This window comes from Falco cherrug, chromosome 7 (assembly GCF_023634085.1).
Source record: "Falco cherrug isolate bFalChe1 chromosome 7, bFalChe1.pri, whole genome shotgun sequence".
NCBI lineage: Eukaryota > Metazoa > Chordata > Aves > Falconiformes > Falconidae > Falco > Falco cherrug.
This window is the reverse complement of record NC_073703.1, coordinates 14,150,147-14,168,691: the sequence shown is the minus strand read 5'-3', so window position 1 is coordinate 14,168,691 and position 18,545 is coordinate 14,150,147. Positions and strand designations below refer to the sequence as shown.

Below are 18,545 nucleotides of genomic sequence, written 5' to 3'. Positions count from 1 at the left end.
GAAGTGCATCGCCCACAATGCACATGCACCATCAAGTGTGGGCCTCAAGACAAAGATTCTGCCGCTTTACACAAGTTAACTAGTATCTGCTTCACCACCAGCAACCTTGAAAGCAACAGTGGTTCTTGTAATTAAAGAAATAGCCAACAAGAGGAAGGCTGTTGGGATGAGGTCTCTAAGGAACTTAGTGGAACAAGCATAAAATGTAATCTTGCAAATGAGATATATGCCAGTTCATTATCAAAAATCTTAACTTTATTTTCAAGATACATCATTATATGAGTCTAGAGACTCCTTCCCCTGGAAATTAATTCATATACAATGTTCTTTCTGCTAACAGAATAGAAGCTTTCTTTAGTAATGCGTACCATCATTTCCAATATGCAAATTATGCAGTAATTAAGCCAAATCTGTGGGACAGTTTAATTAACATGATCAGGAAGTATCCTGGCAACATCATTTACTATGTATTCCAAGCAGGTTTTTTTTCCTAAGCTATCATTTACATTTAGCAAAAAGTGTGAATTAAATTTACCAGAGAAAGATCTTGCCTCTGTCCCCTCCCTAACTTCCAACCTTTGTGCTGATGCTTCTACTTGCTTTCTCAGAAACTGCTCAGCTTCAGTGGTTCCCTCTTTCTGCATCACCACTTTCAAACAAACACTCTTTTCTGCCATTTCCTGCCACTGACCTTTTCACCAAAAGGAAACAAAACATAGGAGGGCCAGGTGGCTGGTACCCCTGAAATTTTTATTTTTTTGTTTGGGAATAAACAGGGCAAGAAAGGGGGAGAGATGACTCTGCAACCAGCTGGCCAACACACCCCATACAGACACCAGCTTTCAGGGTCAAAACATCTTTTTGAATGGTCAGTTGACAGGCAGAGGTATAAGCAAAGCTGCCCAGATGTGCTCGCCTCTGGCTAAGTCACACAACAGAAAAGCCGCAACATAAAATCTCAGTGCGATTTCAGATATTAAAATGAAAATAAAATCAAAGATTTTATGTAGGGGGTTGACGATGCGAAGTAACTATGATGCTACAACGACTGCATGATACAGAGAGGCAGAAGAGCAGGAGGATAAGCTACCAGCAACCCAGAAAAATCAGGATGCTTTCCAAAAACTTTAAGGGAAGTGCTATATTTCTTCTTTAAAAATCTTACATCAGACAGATGAACTACTTACAAGTGTTTAGCTTCTCCAATTACAGAACTTATTTTAGAAGCTATGAAACAGCCAGAAATTTCAAGTGATAAAAAATATTATTTCAGTCCTACTGTGCCTATCAAATTAGACATCTGTGAGCAAAAACTAATAAAATGACCCATTTTATTGAAAGGCAAAAGCTTCACTCACTAGAAGCAGACTCTGAGAAGAATAAAACTCTTCCATACCTCCTACAATAATCATTGAGTAGATACAAATAAACCCCAGAGCAAAGATATCTTTTAGTCCAATATTATCAAAGATGTGATAAAAGGAATAATGAAGCCTGCAAATTGTAAACCAAGGAACACCGTATTGAGTGATGAAATGCACTACCATTAGCTTAGCACCTTCGAAGTTCATTTTTTCTATAGCCAGCGCAGAATCCGAGAAAAGGTTGCGGTGATCGCACACCTTCAAGAAACTGACAGCTCATCTGTTAAATTTATAATAAGCTGCAATTAGTGAAACTGCCTGGAAGCCAGCTCTATGATTTTTTTTCCCCCTTAAATCCTTCTGTCAGTCAGCCACTTCAGAAACGCTGTGTTCCTACAGAGAAGTGAAAACCTAAGTAGAAGCTTAGGAGATTACATCAGAGCTCATGGAAACAGTTCAGAGGAGACGGATGCTGCAGGTACACTGCACTTACCCACCGGTCTTCCTCCCAATCCTGACCCCACTGCCCCGTCACGCTTGCAGGGAGATGCCGTAACATTAAATTTCAGGAGCATCAGCCTGTACATTCACTTCTCCTATAAATCTGGTCATCATTCCAGAGCAGGGACACTACTCGGGCCAGGGAACAATCAAGTTGGTTGTGTTTAGGAAAAAGAAAGGGTGTTATGATTTCAAAGAACAATGAAAAACCAGGCTTGCAATCCCTCCTGCCCAGTAAGCCAGGCTATCCTCCTCCCCCTGGCTCACCCTGGGCTGCAGGGACCCCACTGCTCCTCCACCTCCACCTGATTTAATTTAACACAGTTCCAAAATACATCGGCTAATAAATTCATTAGCTATTTCATGGCTGTCTTTTCCCAGGTGGAGAAGCTCGTGGCCAGGCCGGCTGGTCTTCCACCAGGCGGAAGGTCTCCAGCTGGGGCAGAAGGCAGGGGAAGCATCTGTGGCCACCACTACAGGGAAGTTCAACCGAACCAGTAAAATTTTCTATTTTCATCAAAGGATGAACCAGAACTTTCAAGTTTCAATGGAAGAAGGAGCTGAGAAGGGTGCAGAAGAGAAAGGGCAGTATTTGAAAGCTGCTGTAGGCAGGATGAGCCTGTGGGCTCTTTTCCATCCCTACCTGCAACCCGGTATTACAATTCTACAAAAAAAGGCCACTCATCAATTCAAATGGGCTCTTACGAAAAATCTTTGCAATTGGTCCTCATTTGTATAAAACACACCAAGAGCAATTCCAGCTGCATCAGAAAAAGGAATGTAGACTTTCATCCAGGATAAAGGATTCAAAAGATAAACCACACTCTAATCAAATGTAATCAATCCCTGAAGTAGTTAAAGAGTTCTCCCTAAAGACAAAGGCAAAGAGGAGCGTAATATAATAAGCACCTTACAGAATAATAAACTCATTCATCATACTGAGTTGTCTACATGTGGTTAAAAAAAATAATCTGCCTTTGCTCTCATCTACATGTATCAGATGGCAAACATTCCTGATACATCCAAACAAGCCAAGCAAAATCTCATGCTAATTTCACTTCCTCTGGGAGAAAAAACAATCCTGACATCTAAATTTTTATTTGAAGCTGACACAGAAGAATGCTCACAGTACAAGGTAGCACTACATCAACCAGAAATCACTCCAGACATTTAGAAACACACCAGGTATATGCGTCACGTACAAGTGAACGCAAATAAGCTGGCATAGAGCAGAACATTCATATGCTGTAACACACCCATCCTGCTGGCTTCCCACGGAGAGAAACTGCCAAATAAATCAAGCCGGGTGAGGTCACAAGACGACCCAAGTGTATAGAAGGAAAAAAATACGTATTGGCAGCGCAGCTCACGCTGCTCGTAATATATGCGCAGCGCCCATACCTACAGCTGCCATTTTTTTAAGGAATGCTTTGAGCATTGAAAGGGTTCCTCTCCCACATGCCCTGCATCACAACATACACTAAAGGGGAAAAGCCAACGTGGCTCCTGAAAATACATTTTCCCCGAGTCACCGTTTCACCAACGTAAGACGCAGGGGTGCGTGGGCTGCTGGAGCAGTGCCTGGGGGTTCGCTGGCTTGGCTCACAGCGTACACCCTGGTCGCACCGGCCCAGGTTGGCAAGAGGGAAAAGCAGAATGAAAGCAAGCTCAGCTGGCAGGGGAGGAAAGCGGCGATGGCAGCGGGCAGAGCCACTGACACGGCCCGAGGAGGAGGGCCCGCGTGCGGGCAGCCATCGGCCAGGACACCTTCTCCAAAGAAACACCCACCCAAGGGGACGATGAGCCCCAGCCGGCCTGGCCACAAGCTCCTCTACCTGGGAAAAGACAGCCATGAAATAGCTAATGAATGTATTAGCCAATGTATTTTGGAACTGTGTTAAATTAAATCAGAAAAGGGCCCCTTATTCTGGGACAGGAGTGCCAGATTAGGAATTATTCTGGAATTTCCCCTTTAAATTCACCTCACCTCCAGAAAAGCCCCGAGGTTCCAGGCCATAAGATCTATCTTTAAGAAGGCACTACATTAAAACCTCCCCATTTCATTTTCACACCTCCAAATACATGCTTTCCAGTTTGCAGCCCTTGTGAAATTTAATTTCCCCAACCCACCAGGCTGCTAATCCTCAGTAAAGATGTATCCCAGTCTAAAAACAGAACTGAAGAGGGAAAGGAGCTGCTAATCCTCTGGCCACAGCTATCACAGGCTCAGCAGGTTCTTCCAGCTCATCAAGTCGACATGAATCAGAAGGGCTTGTGACACTGGATGTGAAGATGAGGAGACAGGGCTGGATTGCAGAGAAATTCTCCCTCTATCTCAAATGTTCAGCAGCTCTCTTGTGGAATTAACCCGCCTACGTTTCTGTGACTTGCACTACCCTTTGCACTACCTGCCATCCTTCCTATCTCTGCTGAGAGCTTCTAGACTCAGACGTAACATCTTTCCACCAACACACACACTATTAAAGAGAGAGAAAAAGAGTCCTTGCTGTGGCCACCTGATGGAGTAAAGCAGGAGCAGCACAAAGACAGGCTCACAGCAGCATAAGAACTTGGGGGTGAAAGAAAAAACTGCCTTTGGCCAAAACAGTGAACCTGTAATGCAGGAGCTTTAATTACAGTTGTTTTACAAATCAGGGCCAGCAGATGTGATCAAATCTTTCTCCCCACCCGTTCTGCTGAGTCTTTGTAGAAGGTCCTTAAAAAAACCACAAAGCCTGGGAAAGCTGAAAGTAGCAATGGCACTTGCTCTTTTTATCTGCTGCACCTGACATACACAGTGCTTCACCCGGACAGGCTGAGGGTACAGTTTAGTTAGACTGGGGGTACTGTAAACATACGTTAGGAGGAAGAACGTTGGGTTCCTCCATTTTGCTGTTTCTCCTGCTCAGCTCCATCATTTGTGCGTGGGGGGTGGGGGCAGGGGGAGAGTGGGCAGAGCACAGGGCAAGCAACAGTTGGCAGGACATCTGCTACCAGACTCTTGTTCTGGATACCCACCGTGCTAGCCCGGCCAGCCACTGCTTTTCAGGAGTTTCTGCTCTACACAGTGAACAAGACAGTGGCCATTTCACCCCTCAATGGACTCCGAAAGCTTCCATAGCTACGTCACGGATTTCTGTGGGAGGTGGGAGCGGAAGGGGAATCACAATAATGCATCCAGGCTCTGCAAAGAGGAAGATGCCAGGGTGCCTTGCAAGCCGCAGAGGACTTGCTGCAGTCCAAAGCATTTACTTCCCAACCTGAGCTCCCTCTGCAGACAGCAGTTTCACCTTCTATGGACCAAGTATCTCACATGCTGCTGCTGCTTGCTTCATGGGGGAAAGGGCCATTTCTACAGTTGCACATAGCTGTGTTTTAATCCTGCATCACCTTGTGTCCCCATGATAATTCAATGAATGATGAGGTTAATTTTTAACCTGAAACCCAACAAATCAAATAAAAAACCAAGTTCTTGTCCTCCTTCATGAAAGGAGATGTAAAAATAGTCCCCCCACTCCAATAAAAAGACTAATAACTGTTTTTCCTGTGGTAAAATATTTCTGTTGTAAAGCCCTTGCTGAGAACCTGTCTAAATGCAACAAAAGTGGGTTTATGATTATGTGAATTCTATTAAGTAAATCTCCTGCTACACCTACTCCATTGCGCTCTTTTTCTTCCCAAGGTAATTAACATCTCTGCAGAGCTGGCTTCCCACCTCCTCCACCCAGTCTAAATCTCTAAAATCTCCTATTTTTGCTTTGACATCTGACTAGATTTTTTTTTTTCTTTTAGGCGCAGCACACACATCCACCCACCCACACGATTCAAAAGCACCAGCAGCTGTTTCATGAAGAAAATCTACAGCAAGGATTCTCAAACCCTCTATGCTGGCACAAACTGTTATCCAGGAATTTCATGCAACACTTTACAAAATATATAAACCGAGACGCTTGTGTATTATTTTCACATGAGAAACAAGATTCCTGACTTATCAAGACTAGAAGAAGATATACAGTGGAGACTCTTGATTTTTTCCTGGTGACCAAAATTGGGATGAGGGAGAAGGCTGCGTTATATACAATGAGATACAATTTAAAAAACCCCACAGTTATACCACATTCATGCTTCGGAAGATTTAATAAAAGCATATAGCCTTTGCATAGAGTATAACCACATCCTTATACAAACCATTTTGGCACTAATTGTTTTTTGCATCCTTCAGGCTGTATGACAACAGCATCACTGAAGCCTGAAGGTCCCTTTGCAGAGGTCAGAAATGTCACGACTATGTGGCATTGTCAAGGACTCCTCCTCTGTAACAACCTACACACCCCAGGGAGCGGTCAGCAATAGCGTGGCTTACCGCTTCCTCTCTAAAATCTAGAAAAACTGTCCTTTCGCATAAGGAATGGCCAAGAAGAGCAGACAAGTTGTTTTTAGGAGATGACAGGATCTACTTGGCGTCTTCTAAAACACCTCGAAGCAGTCACTGTTAGACAACAATCAAGGGCAACCAGGTTCAGCAACACTTAGGAGCAATACACTAACAAAACTGAAGCTACAAGGTGTCTATGAGATAACGTAAAACACCAATCCTTCTGCATCCTCAGAAACGCCTCATCCCTTATTTTGCTGCTAGAAAATAAAGCCAGGTGAAGGTTAGCTGGGGCTCATGTGATCATCTGGTTCACTCCTCAGGGAGAATCACCCTTGGACTTCAGCCAGCATTTAATGGTTGAAAGTCATTTCTACTATTCCTCATTTTCCATCTAGCAACCACTGTGCCATTGGATGCGACAACAATCCAGAATCAAGAAAGAAGCGATGTCTGTGATTTTTTTTTTTTTTTTTGGTAAAGCTAGGAAAATATTGCCTTGAATTATGTTTGATGCTCAAATTTTAAGAATACACAATGCAGTGTAGTTTATTTATAAACTCCATCTGGCATGACTTGATTAGCATGTCTGATACATTAACTCTCTGAATAGGGATTTCCAAGTATTAGATACTTCATGCACTACAGCGGGGGAGGGGGGAGAAGGGAACAAATAATTTATATAGCTATTTCAGTGGACAAGCAATCCTTAGAGTCTCATAAAGCACAGCTTGTAAGAATTATTCTTTATTACTTTCAGTAGCTGAGCTTAAAAAAAAGAGGGAGTAAAATTCCCAGATTATGAAACCAACAGCTAACCAGTGCTGTGTTTATTGCAATTCTTGACAGAAGTCCCTCATTCCCTGGGCAGACGCTGTGGAAAGTTTGAGGGGATGAAGCATGTGCTCAGTTCACCTTTGGGCACAAGGCTCCTCAGTGCCCTTATAACTTATTTTAGAAGAAAAAGGCAGCACAATGCAAAACCCGCAAGCAAGCTGAGCACCGCGCCCCGGAGCCTGGTGAGCAGGTATGGAAGATCTTACCATCTACAAATTTGTCTATTTCAGTCTCATCCCACAGTTTTGCTTTGATCAGCTAATGAAACCAAAAAGATGAAGGAAAGCATCTCTAAACTCTACCATGTTGTGCCTATGTTGATGATGTTACTAAATACTTTGAAATTTTTCTCAGTTTTCACCTAACTACAGGCATGGATTATTTTTGCCAAAAATCTGTTCAAGATTCTTCAAAAGCTTTGCTAAGTTTGAGGACCATGACCTAAACCAGGCATCCTCTGCTTGATTCCAGGTTTCTTTACAATAATGTCACATGGTTTAATTAACCTCTCTGGCATGTTCAGATGCCACATTCATACTTGAGTCTAGTGATCAGAAACAACTCTGTGTGAGGCCGTTACAGGCTGGAACACTTGCACAGATCTTTTCTGAGAAATTTTATGGAGAGATTTTAAAAAGGAAAAATCCACCCAGACCAAAGTTTCCCTACTTGCTGGTGAGCAGTGCAGCAAGAAATCCTCTAGCATGGATTTTTATCTTTTCTTTCTTTTTTTCTTTTTAAAGAATAACAAACTGCATTTCTGAAAAGGTTTCTGCAATCTCCTGGATTCAGTTTTGTGTGGTCTTTCCAGAGCCAGTGACACATGCTGTACATACAAGCATAAAAATGAGCCAGATAGGATCAAACGGTGGCAGATGTGCTTCTGTTCTTCTGTCAAGGATACAGCTGTTGCCAGCACTTTGTTATCTTTTCTCCTAAGCTTACTAACCGGCTTCTGCAGGATTTACTTCCAGAAATAATCCAGACAACGAACAGAGGATTTTTCACATTTCAAAGTTAATAACTTGGAAAGAGATTAATACCGAAACATAAGCGATATGAGTTCTACAGCTCTAGACTTTTTTTTTTTTTTTCCAACAAAAACCAAAACATATCCTCAGCAGATGATCATGATTTCTCATTGATGCAGTCTCAAGGGACCCACCAAATTTCCTGGCATTTACTTTGCTCCATTTCTCAGCTTTTGAAAAGCTCTCTTTCACCTGAAGCCCCAGGTCTTGTCTGAGCAAACATTTTTAATTTTTCCTCCCTTTCCCAGGTCATCTCTACCAGTATCAGAAATTCTGAAATTACCATTGCAGTTAAACCCTAACAGTACTTTTTTATCTGAACACTCAAGGACCTGTCCACACAAGCGCAGCCAATGTCACCAGCTCTACCTATCTGAACCAGTCTTGGCAAGTGTTGAAAATTCTCCTGCAGACACAACTCCAGGCAACGTACTGTCCTCCCAGTTATTAAATCCTGCACCTACCCTCAGCCTGAATTTCTGAATACTTGATACGACCTTAAGCAAATACAGGATGATACAAGTGGGTAGTCTCATCCTTGGCTGACAGCTCTGCTTCTCCTTTATGCTCTATTTCTTCATCAACAAATTCCAAATAAAATGTTCTCAAGTTACTTTGTCTAAAGAGAAACAAAAACTCAACTAACTTTAGTCAAGCCAAGTACATCACAAACAGAGACAATGCAAATATTTTGAGATCATCGGGAACTGTTATTTTCCTTTATTTCATTCACTCTTCATTCAGCCTTCGCCAGAGTAGCAGCCTCTGCCTAGGAGGCACCAGCATCACCCGCTGATGGTAAGTTTTCCTTAAATTAAGAGTTCCCCCTGAATAATTCAGAGTGATGCTAAGTTATCTGAAAGTTACATCACCACAACTCTAAACCTTTAAATGAAATGAGGAAATAGGTATTAAAAATATTATTTACTGTGAGTTCTTTCACTGAGCGAGAGACCGGTTCCAGCTTAAGTTAGGCTGGTGTGCCATGACTGAGGGCAGGACAGATGTTCTGCTCTTAATCTGCCCATCACACAAAATCAACGAGAACTCTATGAAAGAGGCAGCTACCTCTCAAGAGAGCAGCCTGATCCAGCTTGATTATTTACAGCAACAACCCAAAAGGGACTGCAAAAAGAAGCTAGAGACTCCTCAGGCATCTTTTACAAAGTACTTTGTTTAGCACAGTTGGTACTAGAACATGTCTCTGGCAGATGAGCATCATTCTCCAGCACAGGCTGGGAAACCTGAACTGGGAAAAGTCCACGCTGCAGCGGCCTTATGAAGAAAACTCATCCAATGAGAATGATCAAATGGCATCACATTATTTTAAAAGCTCTAGTATGGATACACAGTATATACATGCTGATACCATTATCGTTGTTCTGTCTCAACAGTAAAGTACTTATCTATTACATGATATATCCATAAAGATCATAAAACCAGAACTAATGTTTTTACTTATTAGTCATCTTGCTAGCATAGAATCAATGAGATGTTTATTATAACATACACACAAACTATGCACACTGGAAGACAGGATTATGCATTAAAACTGTATTTTATACCATGTTTTTGTATTTCACAAGATGTTCTTCCTTTTGTGGGGGACAGGGGTGTAATTAGTTCCATTTGTTGGCATTACCCTTTTATGGCTCCATTATAATCTCCAGTGCTAATAATGATGTTGAAATTAGCTCCGATAGTTCATGAAATACTTAATATATTATGATAAAGAGAAGATGAAGGCCATCAAACATGCTTCAATTTCTATATTACAGTAATCAGCCAGACCAGTACTGGAAACATTTTGTTATGGCATATGAAGGTTTCTTGTGTGGACAGGTATGGACAAGAATGCAGGAATACTGACTGGATCAGTCAACTCAGACCTCCAAGGTCAAAACCTGGTCATCTTTCCACCAGTTTCCCCTAATGTAGCATCACCCTTAAAACTGGGGTAAGTCTTTTGGGCTCTTCAAACAGCAACAAGTATCACACGCTGCCTTTTTGATGAATGGTCCTTTTTGTGTTGGTTCTCAGTGTCAGAAGTGTACGTAATATTGAGCTCATGCTTTACCCACACCCGTTTTAGGGCTGGCATTCTTTCTGGCAGTCTGGAAATCTGGAAAAAGATTTCCCACCCAACCTGGAAGAAATGGCCTGAAGGGCAAAAAAATGCACATCAGAAAAAATTCTGAAAAAAATAGAAATACTCATCTCAGTTACCCAGTGGTAAAAAAAGCTTTGAGAAGCTGGAATAAAAAAATATTTTCTGCTAATTTAATCAGATTTTACCAGCAGGGGCTCTCTGGAAATCACAGTCCTTCCAGTGCTGCAGTCAGCAAAATAATCTTCAGGGCAAGGAGCGGAGCCTCTTGGCGTATCAGCAGGCAGGGGCAGCCAGCTCGGACCCCAGCAGCACCATGCTCCTCCGGGATGCACACAGCACTCCTGACAAGCGATGGCCATAAATAAAACTAGGGCAGGCAAAACTGGAAATAAAAGAATCTCCGTCCCTTTGACAAAACACACATATATGCTCACCCACACCTTTCAAAATCACAGCATTTAATTCAGGATTTCTCTATACACGTTAAAAGAAAAGGCATTTTGTAAGGTCACTTTTTGTGTACTTTTACATCCCTTTATCTTTAGCTACCCAAGGCTGTAACACATCTTCTGATCATTTCACTACAAAACCATTAAACCTGAAAAATTAGGTAGTTAAAAAAATTAGGTATTTAAAAAATATAAAACACGGTACATCACTCCATCTAATTCATGGAGCACGGGGTCAGGTGAACACACACTGATGCTCTGAATGCCAAGGGGGAAGGTGACGTTGTGATTGTTTCTGCAAATCAGATCCATGCAGCCTCAGAGGCACACAAATGCTGCCACACCAACGCAGCCCCCTGGCGAGGTACACGTTGCCAGAAGCCGTTTTTCATGTGGGGCCAAAAATTTTGTAATATCTAAATTACTTGGTAGGTTTTTCCTAAGAAATAATTGCTTTTGGTTTAATGGCTGAGTTTACATCAATGACAGAGGAAAAAAAAGAACATAAAGAACTACCCAGATGAAGGAATTTCATCTGTGCCACCATGCCACCCTGCAATTTTTTCCTGTGAAAGGAAAGCTGCTTCAATCTAAGAGTCACCTTTTGGCAAAATACTCTAGGATATTTTTAACAACTGTGTCTTAAAATAATTCCTTTTCCATGGGCAAAGAAAATTATTTGTTTTGAGCCTCTGAACACAGCACTGGAAGAAGTCTGAATTTCCTCTCTGTGCGCCTAGGACGCCTGCCTCTAGTCGTGAGAACAAAAAAGCGTGGTCAAAAAGAGGTGGGCAGCTATGAAAACAGGTAGCAATCAGGACTGGTACAGGAACTGAGAAAGCCAGAAATACATCAAATATTAGCAGGTTTATATATCACCCCTTCTTACCTCCCTGAATATCTGCTCCCACATGCTGCCGGGACTCTGTCCTTGCCAGCTTCATTCTGCTCTGGAAATCACACTGTCCCTGCTGTGACACTCACCGACAGATCCCATTATAAAGGCGTATATACCACTTAATCAAACAGCTTCATCATATTATATAATGTACAGTATTCACTTTGGGGAACATTCTGTGAATACTGATTGGTGAAATTTGGCCCCTATTATTTTTTTCTTACTAATTGCAATTTACTTCAGAAATAGACCCACTGATTTTGCTTTCCCAGCACAGCAATTCTTCTGGTTCTCTCTTCAGTACTTTCACACACTTACGCCCAACTTAGCTGCTGGTCTTCAATATTCAAGGTAATTGCTAGGTAATGAGCTCTTTTAAATGATCTAGCAACTGGGAATGAGCATCAGCTGACAATACGTTTTTCTCTGAAACACAAAGTCTTTGTTTCTATATCATGTCTTTATCAAAATTACACTTGCAATCTATTAATCTTTTTAATCCTAATTTTAATTTTTTCTAGTCATCTGTTTAAGCATCACACAGAGACAACTTAGGACTGGCATCCGAGATGACTCTTGCTTTGTCACTTTGCTGCTGCCATCTCAGAATGTCTCACTATATACTTTATTGCTGGCTATTAATTTTTAAGATAGCTTTATGTTCCTTATTAATGAATTATTTCTCTAAAGATCAATCACAGGCTCTGTAGAAATGTAACAGCTGGATATTTTTAAATGAGGACAGAAGTTTCTGAGGGATTCTATTTCCTTCTCAAATTCTATACAGAAACAAGTTTCTCATCCTTTCTTCCTTATCTATATTGTTTGGGTAACACGTATTTCCAGTTTATAAAAAATAAACAAATCCACCTGCCAGGGCACTACCATGATTTATTCCAGAGGATGAGGGAGGGTATCATTCTGAGTAATTTTCATGCTTTCAGACTTTCTTTCACCTCTAAAAGGCAGAATAATAGGTCACTTTTAATGAGGAACCATGTGTGTGGCTTTCCCCACACACTACACAGCAAATGGGCACTTACAAGTTCATGTCCTCCCTGCATCACCACCTTATTTTGTCATTTTTCAATAGGGCTGACTTTTGTCCACAATGCTGGGCACTTTCATACGGTGAAGTCTCTTGGCTGCCTCATTACCTCTGAACCAGCCTGGGCCCTTCCGTTTCACTGTACCGCTTCCTCCAGCATTCATTATGCTGCAGTCTAAACAGCCTCTGGCTAGAAACTTCTTAAAACATCATGATGAGTTTACTTTCTCAACAACATACAGGTCAATTATAATGTAATTAAAGGATATACAATCTATTCCCTTGTTTGCTAACGGTATCTTGGTTAAGATCATCCATATGGTACCACTTGCATAGTATCTGTGAAATCTTTTGCTATAAATTGTAAGCTACTGTCCACAGCACCTGTTTTTCTGTGAAAGACACAGGATTTATAATACCTGTTCTCTTCTAGCTTTGCAAACACAAGGATTTAAAGCGGTACATGCTGTTTTGAATCTAGGTCTCCACTTTCCAGTGCTTGACTCCCCAGGCATTTCAGTGGGGTTCTGTGTCGCTGGGCTGGGAGGATCTGGAAGAAACCTGGAAGGCATACGCTCTCGCCTGGCTGCCCTCCACTGTAACTCCTGGTTTTCAGCATGAGCCTCTTGCATATCCCTCTGCAAGGGAAGAGTTAAGCTCCCTTGCCTTCCCTCTGCTCCCCATCTTTACTCCACTCCCTTTCTGTCCCATTTTCCTCTTTGCTGCAACACCCACCTCCACCACCTCCCCACCTACCAGCCAGGCCCTTCTGTCCTTCCCTGCCACTTGGCAAACGGGTAAGGACCTGAAGGCAGCGTCCTGCTGTGCCAGGCAGCAGAGCCAAGCAACTCCCCTGCCCCCCACCAGCTGTGCTCACAAGAGGAGTTCCCAATATTTACGCCTTTAAACACATGGGCTCAGTGGTTCCCTTAATCCCCCTTCAGCCCAGTCCTAAACCCTTCCGCTCCCCTCTGCCCTGCAGCACCCCTCCTCCTACCCTCCTGCACCCCAGGGGTTTGGGGACAAGGGACAGGACCTGCCAGGAACAAGAAGGGGACTACACCTGCTAGAAGAAGAGAGGATGGGGCTGAAGGACAGGGGACTGCAGAGGGTCCGGACCTTTGGGGACAGCAGCAGCAGCCTGAGGAAGCCACTCCCGTGAGAATCAGCCCACGGGGTTGGTGATGCATCAGGAGGAAATTAAATACTCATCAGGTTGACGTGATGCAGCCTGCCCCATGTTCTGCACAAGAGCAACGCGGATGTCTTTCAGCAGCTCTACGTTACTCTGCATACTCGCAATGCAACACACTGCCCAGAGCGGTATGTTGAACGCTAATGTAAAATAAAGCTTATGCAACCAGGTAACGAACAACGTTTAAGTGAAGTGCCCTGTATTCTTTACCACTTTGAAATATTGTTATTGTTACTATGTAATGCCAACATAAGGTAAAAAAAACCAACCACCCAAGACTAATCTAACAGCTGCATAAAAGTTGGATGAATGTGAGATTTCTTTGTAAGCCAACACGCATGGTATACATTTGTCTAAAATAAACTGTTAGAACAGCCCCTTTGCAGTTCAGACAACAATGGAGAGTTGTTAGAGATACATGTCCTTCGTCACTATCTTCCTTCTAGGGCCAAGACCCTTAATTTACTTGAGCTTCAGCTTTTTTTGTCTTTAAAACAGAGATAACTTCTGCCCGCAGTGATGCCATGATGCTAATCCATCTAGTATTTGCCAACACACAGAAGACTATTAGAATAAGTGAGACGCACAGAAAAGCAGGACAACACCAACTGATGCTGTCTATATCCTTCCTCACAGTCCTACTCAGTTTCATTTTTGGCTAGAAAAGTAGGTCAGAACACTAAACAATAGTTGTTTGAGGGAGAAAAGCAACTTGTAACTACTTTGGGTATAACCACCCTTCTTTTTCCAAATCAGCACTCTCAAAACAGACAGGCGGGGTAACTGGGGACCCTCCAGAAGCAAGTGTGAAGGCAGCATCTCTTTTCAACCTGTTCCTTAATCAGCAAAGGTTCAATACAAGAGGAATAATTCATGTGCCCAGCAATTGATTCTTGCTCAGGAAGCCCCAGGGGAGAATTTTAATCATGGAAAGCTCACCTTCTGTGCCACGCTAAAACAGGGGGGTGGCTCCTTCTGAATGTCTTTTGGGCAGATTAGAAAGCAAAACTTGGATGCCCGTCTTGTTCTCAGCACACACTTTGCCGTTCTGGGCAGGACCTCTGGCTGTGGGCATATGCTGCCCCTGCAGCTTCCCCCTGCCACATACAGTAATTACTTTCTTTTCATTAATTGGTCTTAATGCATGCATGCACATCCACAAATCAAGCGACCCACTGCTGCAAGTACAGCAGTTTTGGCTTGGAAGTCACGCTTGCCTGGGTTTGTAAAGCCAACAGCCCGCTACCCTCAGCACCAGCTTCATCCGAGCACGAGCAGGACAACCTGTGGGGTGTAAGCAAATTTGGGGGGGGCTCAGCTTTCCCCAGCAAGTTGCAAGGGCTGTGCGCACCGACTGCAAACCTAGGCAGCCAGGGTGGTTAGCTGCCGTTTCTGGAAATGAACACACCGGCACAAACAGCATAATGATGGTGATATATTAATGCTGTACCAATGTCAATGAAACATTACCATCAATTTAAGCAGGCAGTATGGCTGATTTATAAGCCAATATATAACCAAATATAGCACAGACGATGTTTGAAAAAACAAGTTTGTGAAACAGGCATGACAAATAGAAAAGCTTTATTAAGGGATGATTTCTGTGATTTCTCTCTCCCAGGACGGTGGTACTTTAACATCCTCATCCAAACAGGAACACAGATAAACAGGCTATAAACCTGTCTCGTTACCCCGTGGTTTGTGATTTGGCAGAAATGACTGATGGTTTCTGCACAGCAATGAAATGTTCCAACTTACGCCTCTGACTGGGGTCTGCTAGGGGAAAGCAGTCACTGCTCAAGTTACTTTGGAGAGACTAATCAGAAGGATAAATGTAATATGCAATAAAACCAGTTGTCTGAGCAACCCATTCAATCACACCGATCAGGATTCTTACAGGAAATCCTTCCACACACTCTCTGGTAATGCAAAACAAAGTAAGAAAAAAAAAAAAAAAAAGAAAAAAAAAAGTGAGGCAGGGGAAAGCCTTCATGCCTAATTTGTCACCTAGGCTGATGAACTCCTGCGTGAAAGCTGAAGAAAATTAAGCACTAACCTGTAAACAGTTCAACCAGGCAATAGTGAATATGCAGTTGGCATTTACATTAAAAGCTCTAGTCAGCACATATCTGCCTCATCACTCCCTTTAAAAAGACCAATTTTTTTCCACCAAAAAGGCCTCAGCCTTACCTCCCTAATATGGGTGGTGGTTTCAGTTCCTACCATACAGACTCAATACGGACACTTAAAGCTCTTGGCTCATTAAGATCACAAAGTCAAATCAGTCAGAGATAAAGTCAGTTAATTTTGGCAAAACGTTAAGGTGCCCTTTGCTTTCCCAATTACCACTACAAGTGTCCATAATGGATTATATGAAAATAGAGAGTATTTATGAACTTAAGTGCTCAATGTAGCCCATTTATGTCTCTCTTCACACAGGCTGACAGTCATGATCCTCTCCACACAGTAAACACGCCGGGGTACCATCAGCCTCCTACCTTGGCTCCATCCACACTGATAATCCGATAGCTGTTTCTCGTGCTGTCATAGAAGTAGGAAACAGTTACAGCCTGCTTGCTTGCGGGAACCCAGTTCTTCTTCGTGCTGGGGTCAATTTGGAAGACATGGGCTCTGGTGGTGAAGATGGGCTGTTCTCTGGAATAGGGAGGGACAGGAGAAATGGATGCATGAGTCTGCAGAAGATGAAATGTCCCAGAAGCCCAGCCTTGACCAGGCATGTTGAAAGCACAAGACAGAGAGCACCTGGCAATCCCCCAAGTGAAAAGGCAGAGCAGTGATGCTGCCAAGCCACGATCCAGCCTTGGGTACCTCTCCTTGGCATCGCTAAGTGACATTCAACATCTTAAAGTTCCTGCTGTAGTCCAGGCAGCAATCAGCTTTTTTCTCCCCGTAACTTGGTACCCACCTTTTCCTCAAACTAGTTTTTTTCCAGGAAAGGATACTCATACGCATTCTTTCTTTCCCCATCCACGTATTTTGCCAAAAGCAATAACAAGCGCCCCCCCTCCCCGCCCCCAGCTGGATTTCCTCCTGCCACGCATTCCTGTGAACAGCTACCCACAGCCAGGGTTCCTCTGTGGATGCACCAAGGACTCCAGCAACCTACAGGCACAGTATAATTACTGAAATATTAATCTCTATCCTTAGAATCCCCCTGTTCTGTGGATCCGCATGAAAAATTCATCAGATGCAAAACCAGTCAATCATCCCAGGGAGCAAGGGGGAAAAGAAACACAACCAAACCCCTGTGTTGATATATATTGCCTTTCAGTTCAACTCTCAGAGGATGACGTACTGCCCCTGACACTCCGTTCCCAAACGGCCCTCCTTGGCTGCTTTTTCTCATCAAGAAAATTGTGCACACAGTGGAGGGGGGTTTGATTTACCTTCAACATGTGACAATGCAAATCACACAAAAGCAGAGAAAATGCAGGACTCAAACAACTGAACATGGTACACCCAAAGTCACCCAGGCTGAAGATCAGAATTAAGACTTACTTAATGGCCATAAAACTAAATTGACTTCCAACTGTACCTTTAATCCAAGTTTAGAAGTGAACTGCACATCGAGCTCTGCTGTGCTTTTATATACAGTTTTATGCTTCTAGTTCTTAAATATATATATATATAACTGTGCATATTAAGTGTACCACAATATATTCTTACCACATACAAAATATTACAACATGAATAGTTACACTTGACAGAATTATGACAGGATTCAAAAACAATTACACTACAATAGAGTTACCACCCAAAAATGTCTACCACGTGGAAACTGAAAAGGCTGCCAGGCTGAATTTTGCACAAAGCAAATGAAAAGACGTAGGTGAAAGGCCAGACAGATCTCTTGCTCCCATAAGCCATTCTTTCCTATTCATATAAATAATTCTCTTCTATTATTCTCGGTCCCATAGTTTTGGAACTATGTTTTATTACGTTTTCTATAATCTTCAGCTCCTTGTATATCCACTAGTGCATTTTTAGAACAGAACAACTTCAGGTACTTTATGCAGGAACACTATCAAACATCACACTTCATCTTGACCATTGCAGTCAAATTAAGATATAGGGGAGTAAACTTACGAATATCAAACAGACAAAAGTGATTTAGGAGTAGAATTAGCTCAGGAAAGACACAGAGAACTTGCAAAGCCCAGCAAGGCCTCAGGAAGGAGAAAATGAAACAACGGTTTTCTGTTTGCAAGACATATGCAAAGTTTTACATTTTTCCAGGGGCTGCCATGCACGATATTCTGGATGGACACCTCTGCTTCATCCTGTAAAATATTCATATGAAATAAACTGAAATTACAATGGGACTGTCATGTTACAGCTGTGAAAGCATAGCATTCGCTTGAGCTCCTCTTTATCAGTACCTCACTGAACCTAACTCTCATTTCACATGCTAAAATCTATGCCGTCCTCAGCTGGGAGGAAAGAAGGGGCAGGTCTCAGTAACATTTTTTAAATATTCCATCATCCATTACACAGGGTTAGCAGCGTAACACCCACGAAGGTCGTGGAATTTGCCATAAGGAATGCAGGGAAGCGAAGCTTCTCCCAAGCAGCTTACTCTTTTACTCTAAAAATACATACTTTCTCCGAGTGAAGAATAATTCTGAATTTACTTTGCCTTTTACTTAGTTCTGTATTTTTAAAGGATTCTATTAATAACTTCTTGCTAATGGTAATATGACCTATATCTTGCAGTTT

General features: G+C 42.5%; 1 protein-coding gene across 1 annotated transcript in view; it reads right to left on the bottom strand.

The window, feature by feature from the left end:
• HOMER2 (homer scaffold protein 2) overlaps window positions 1–18,545 on the bottom strand; it is a 60,108-nt gene that overhangs the window by 19,776 nt on the left and 21,787 nt on the right. Inside the window, exon 2 of the mRNA XM_055716327.1 lies at window positions 16,307–16,463. Within this exon, the coding sequence (XP_055572302.1) occupies window positions 16,307–16,463 (157 nt within the window). The remainder of the gene's footprint in view (window positions 1–16,306; window positions 16,464–18,545) is intronic.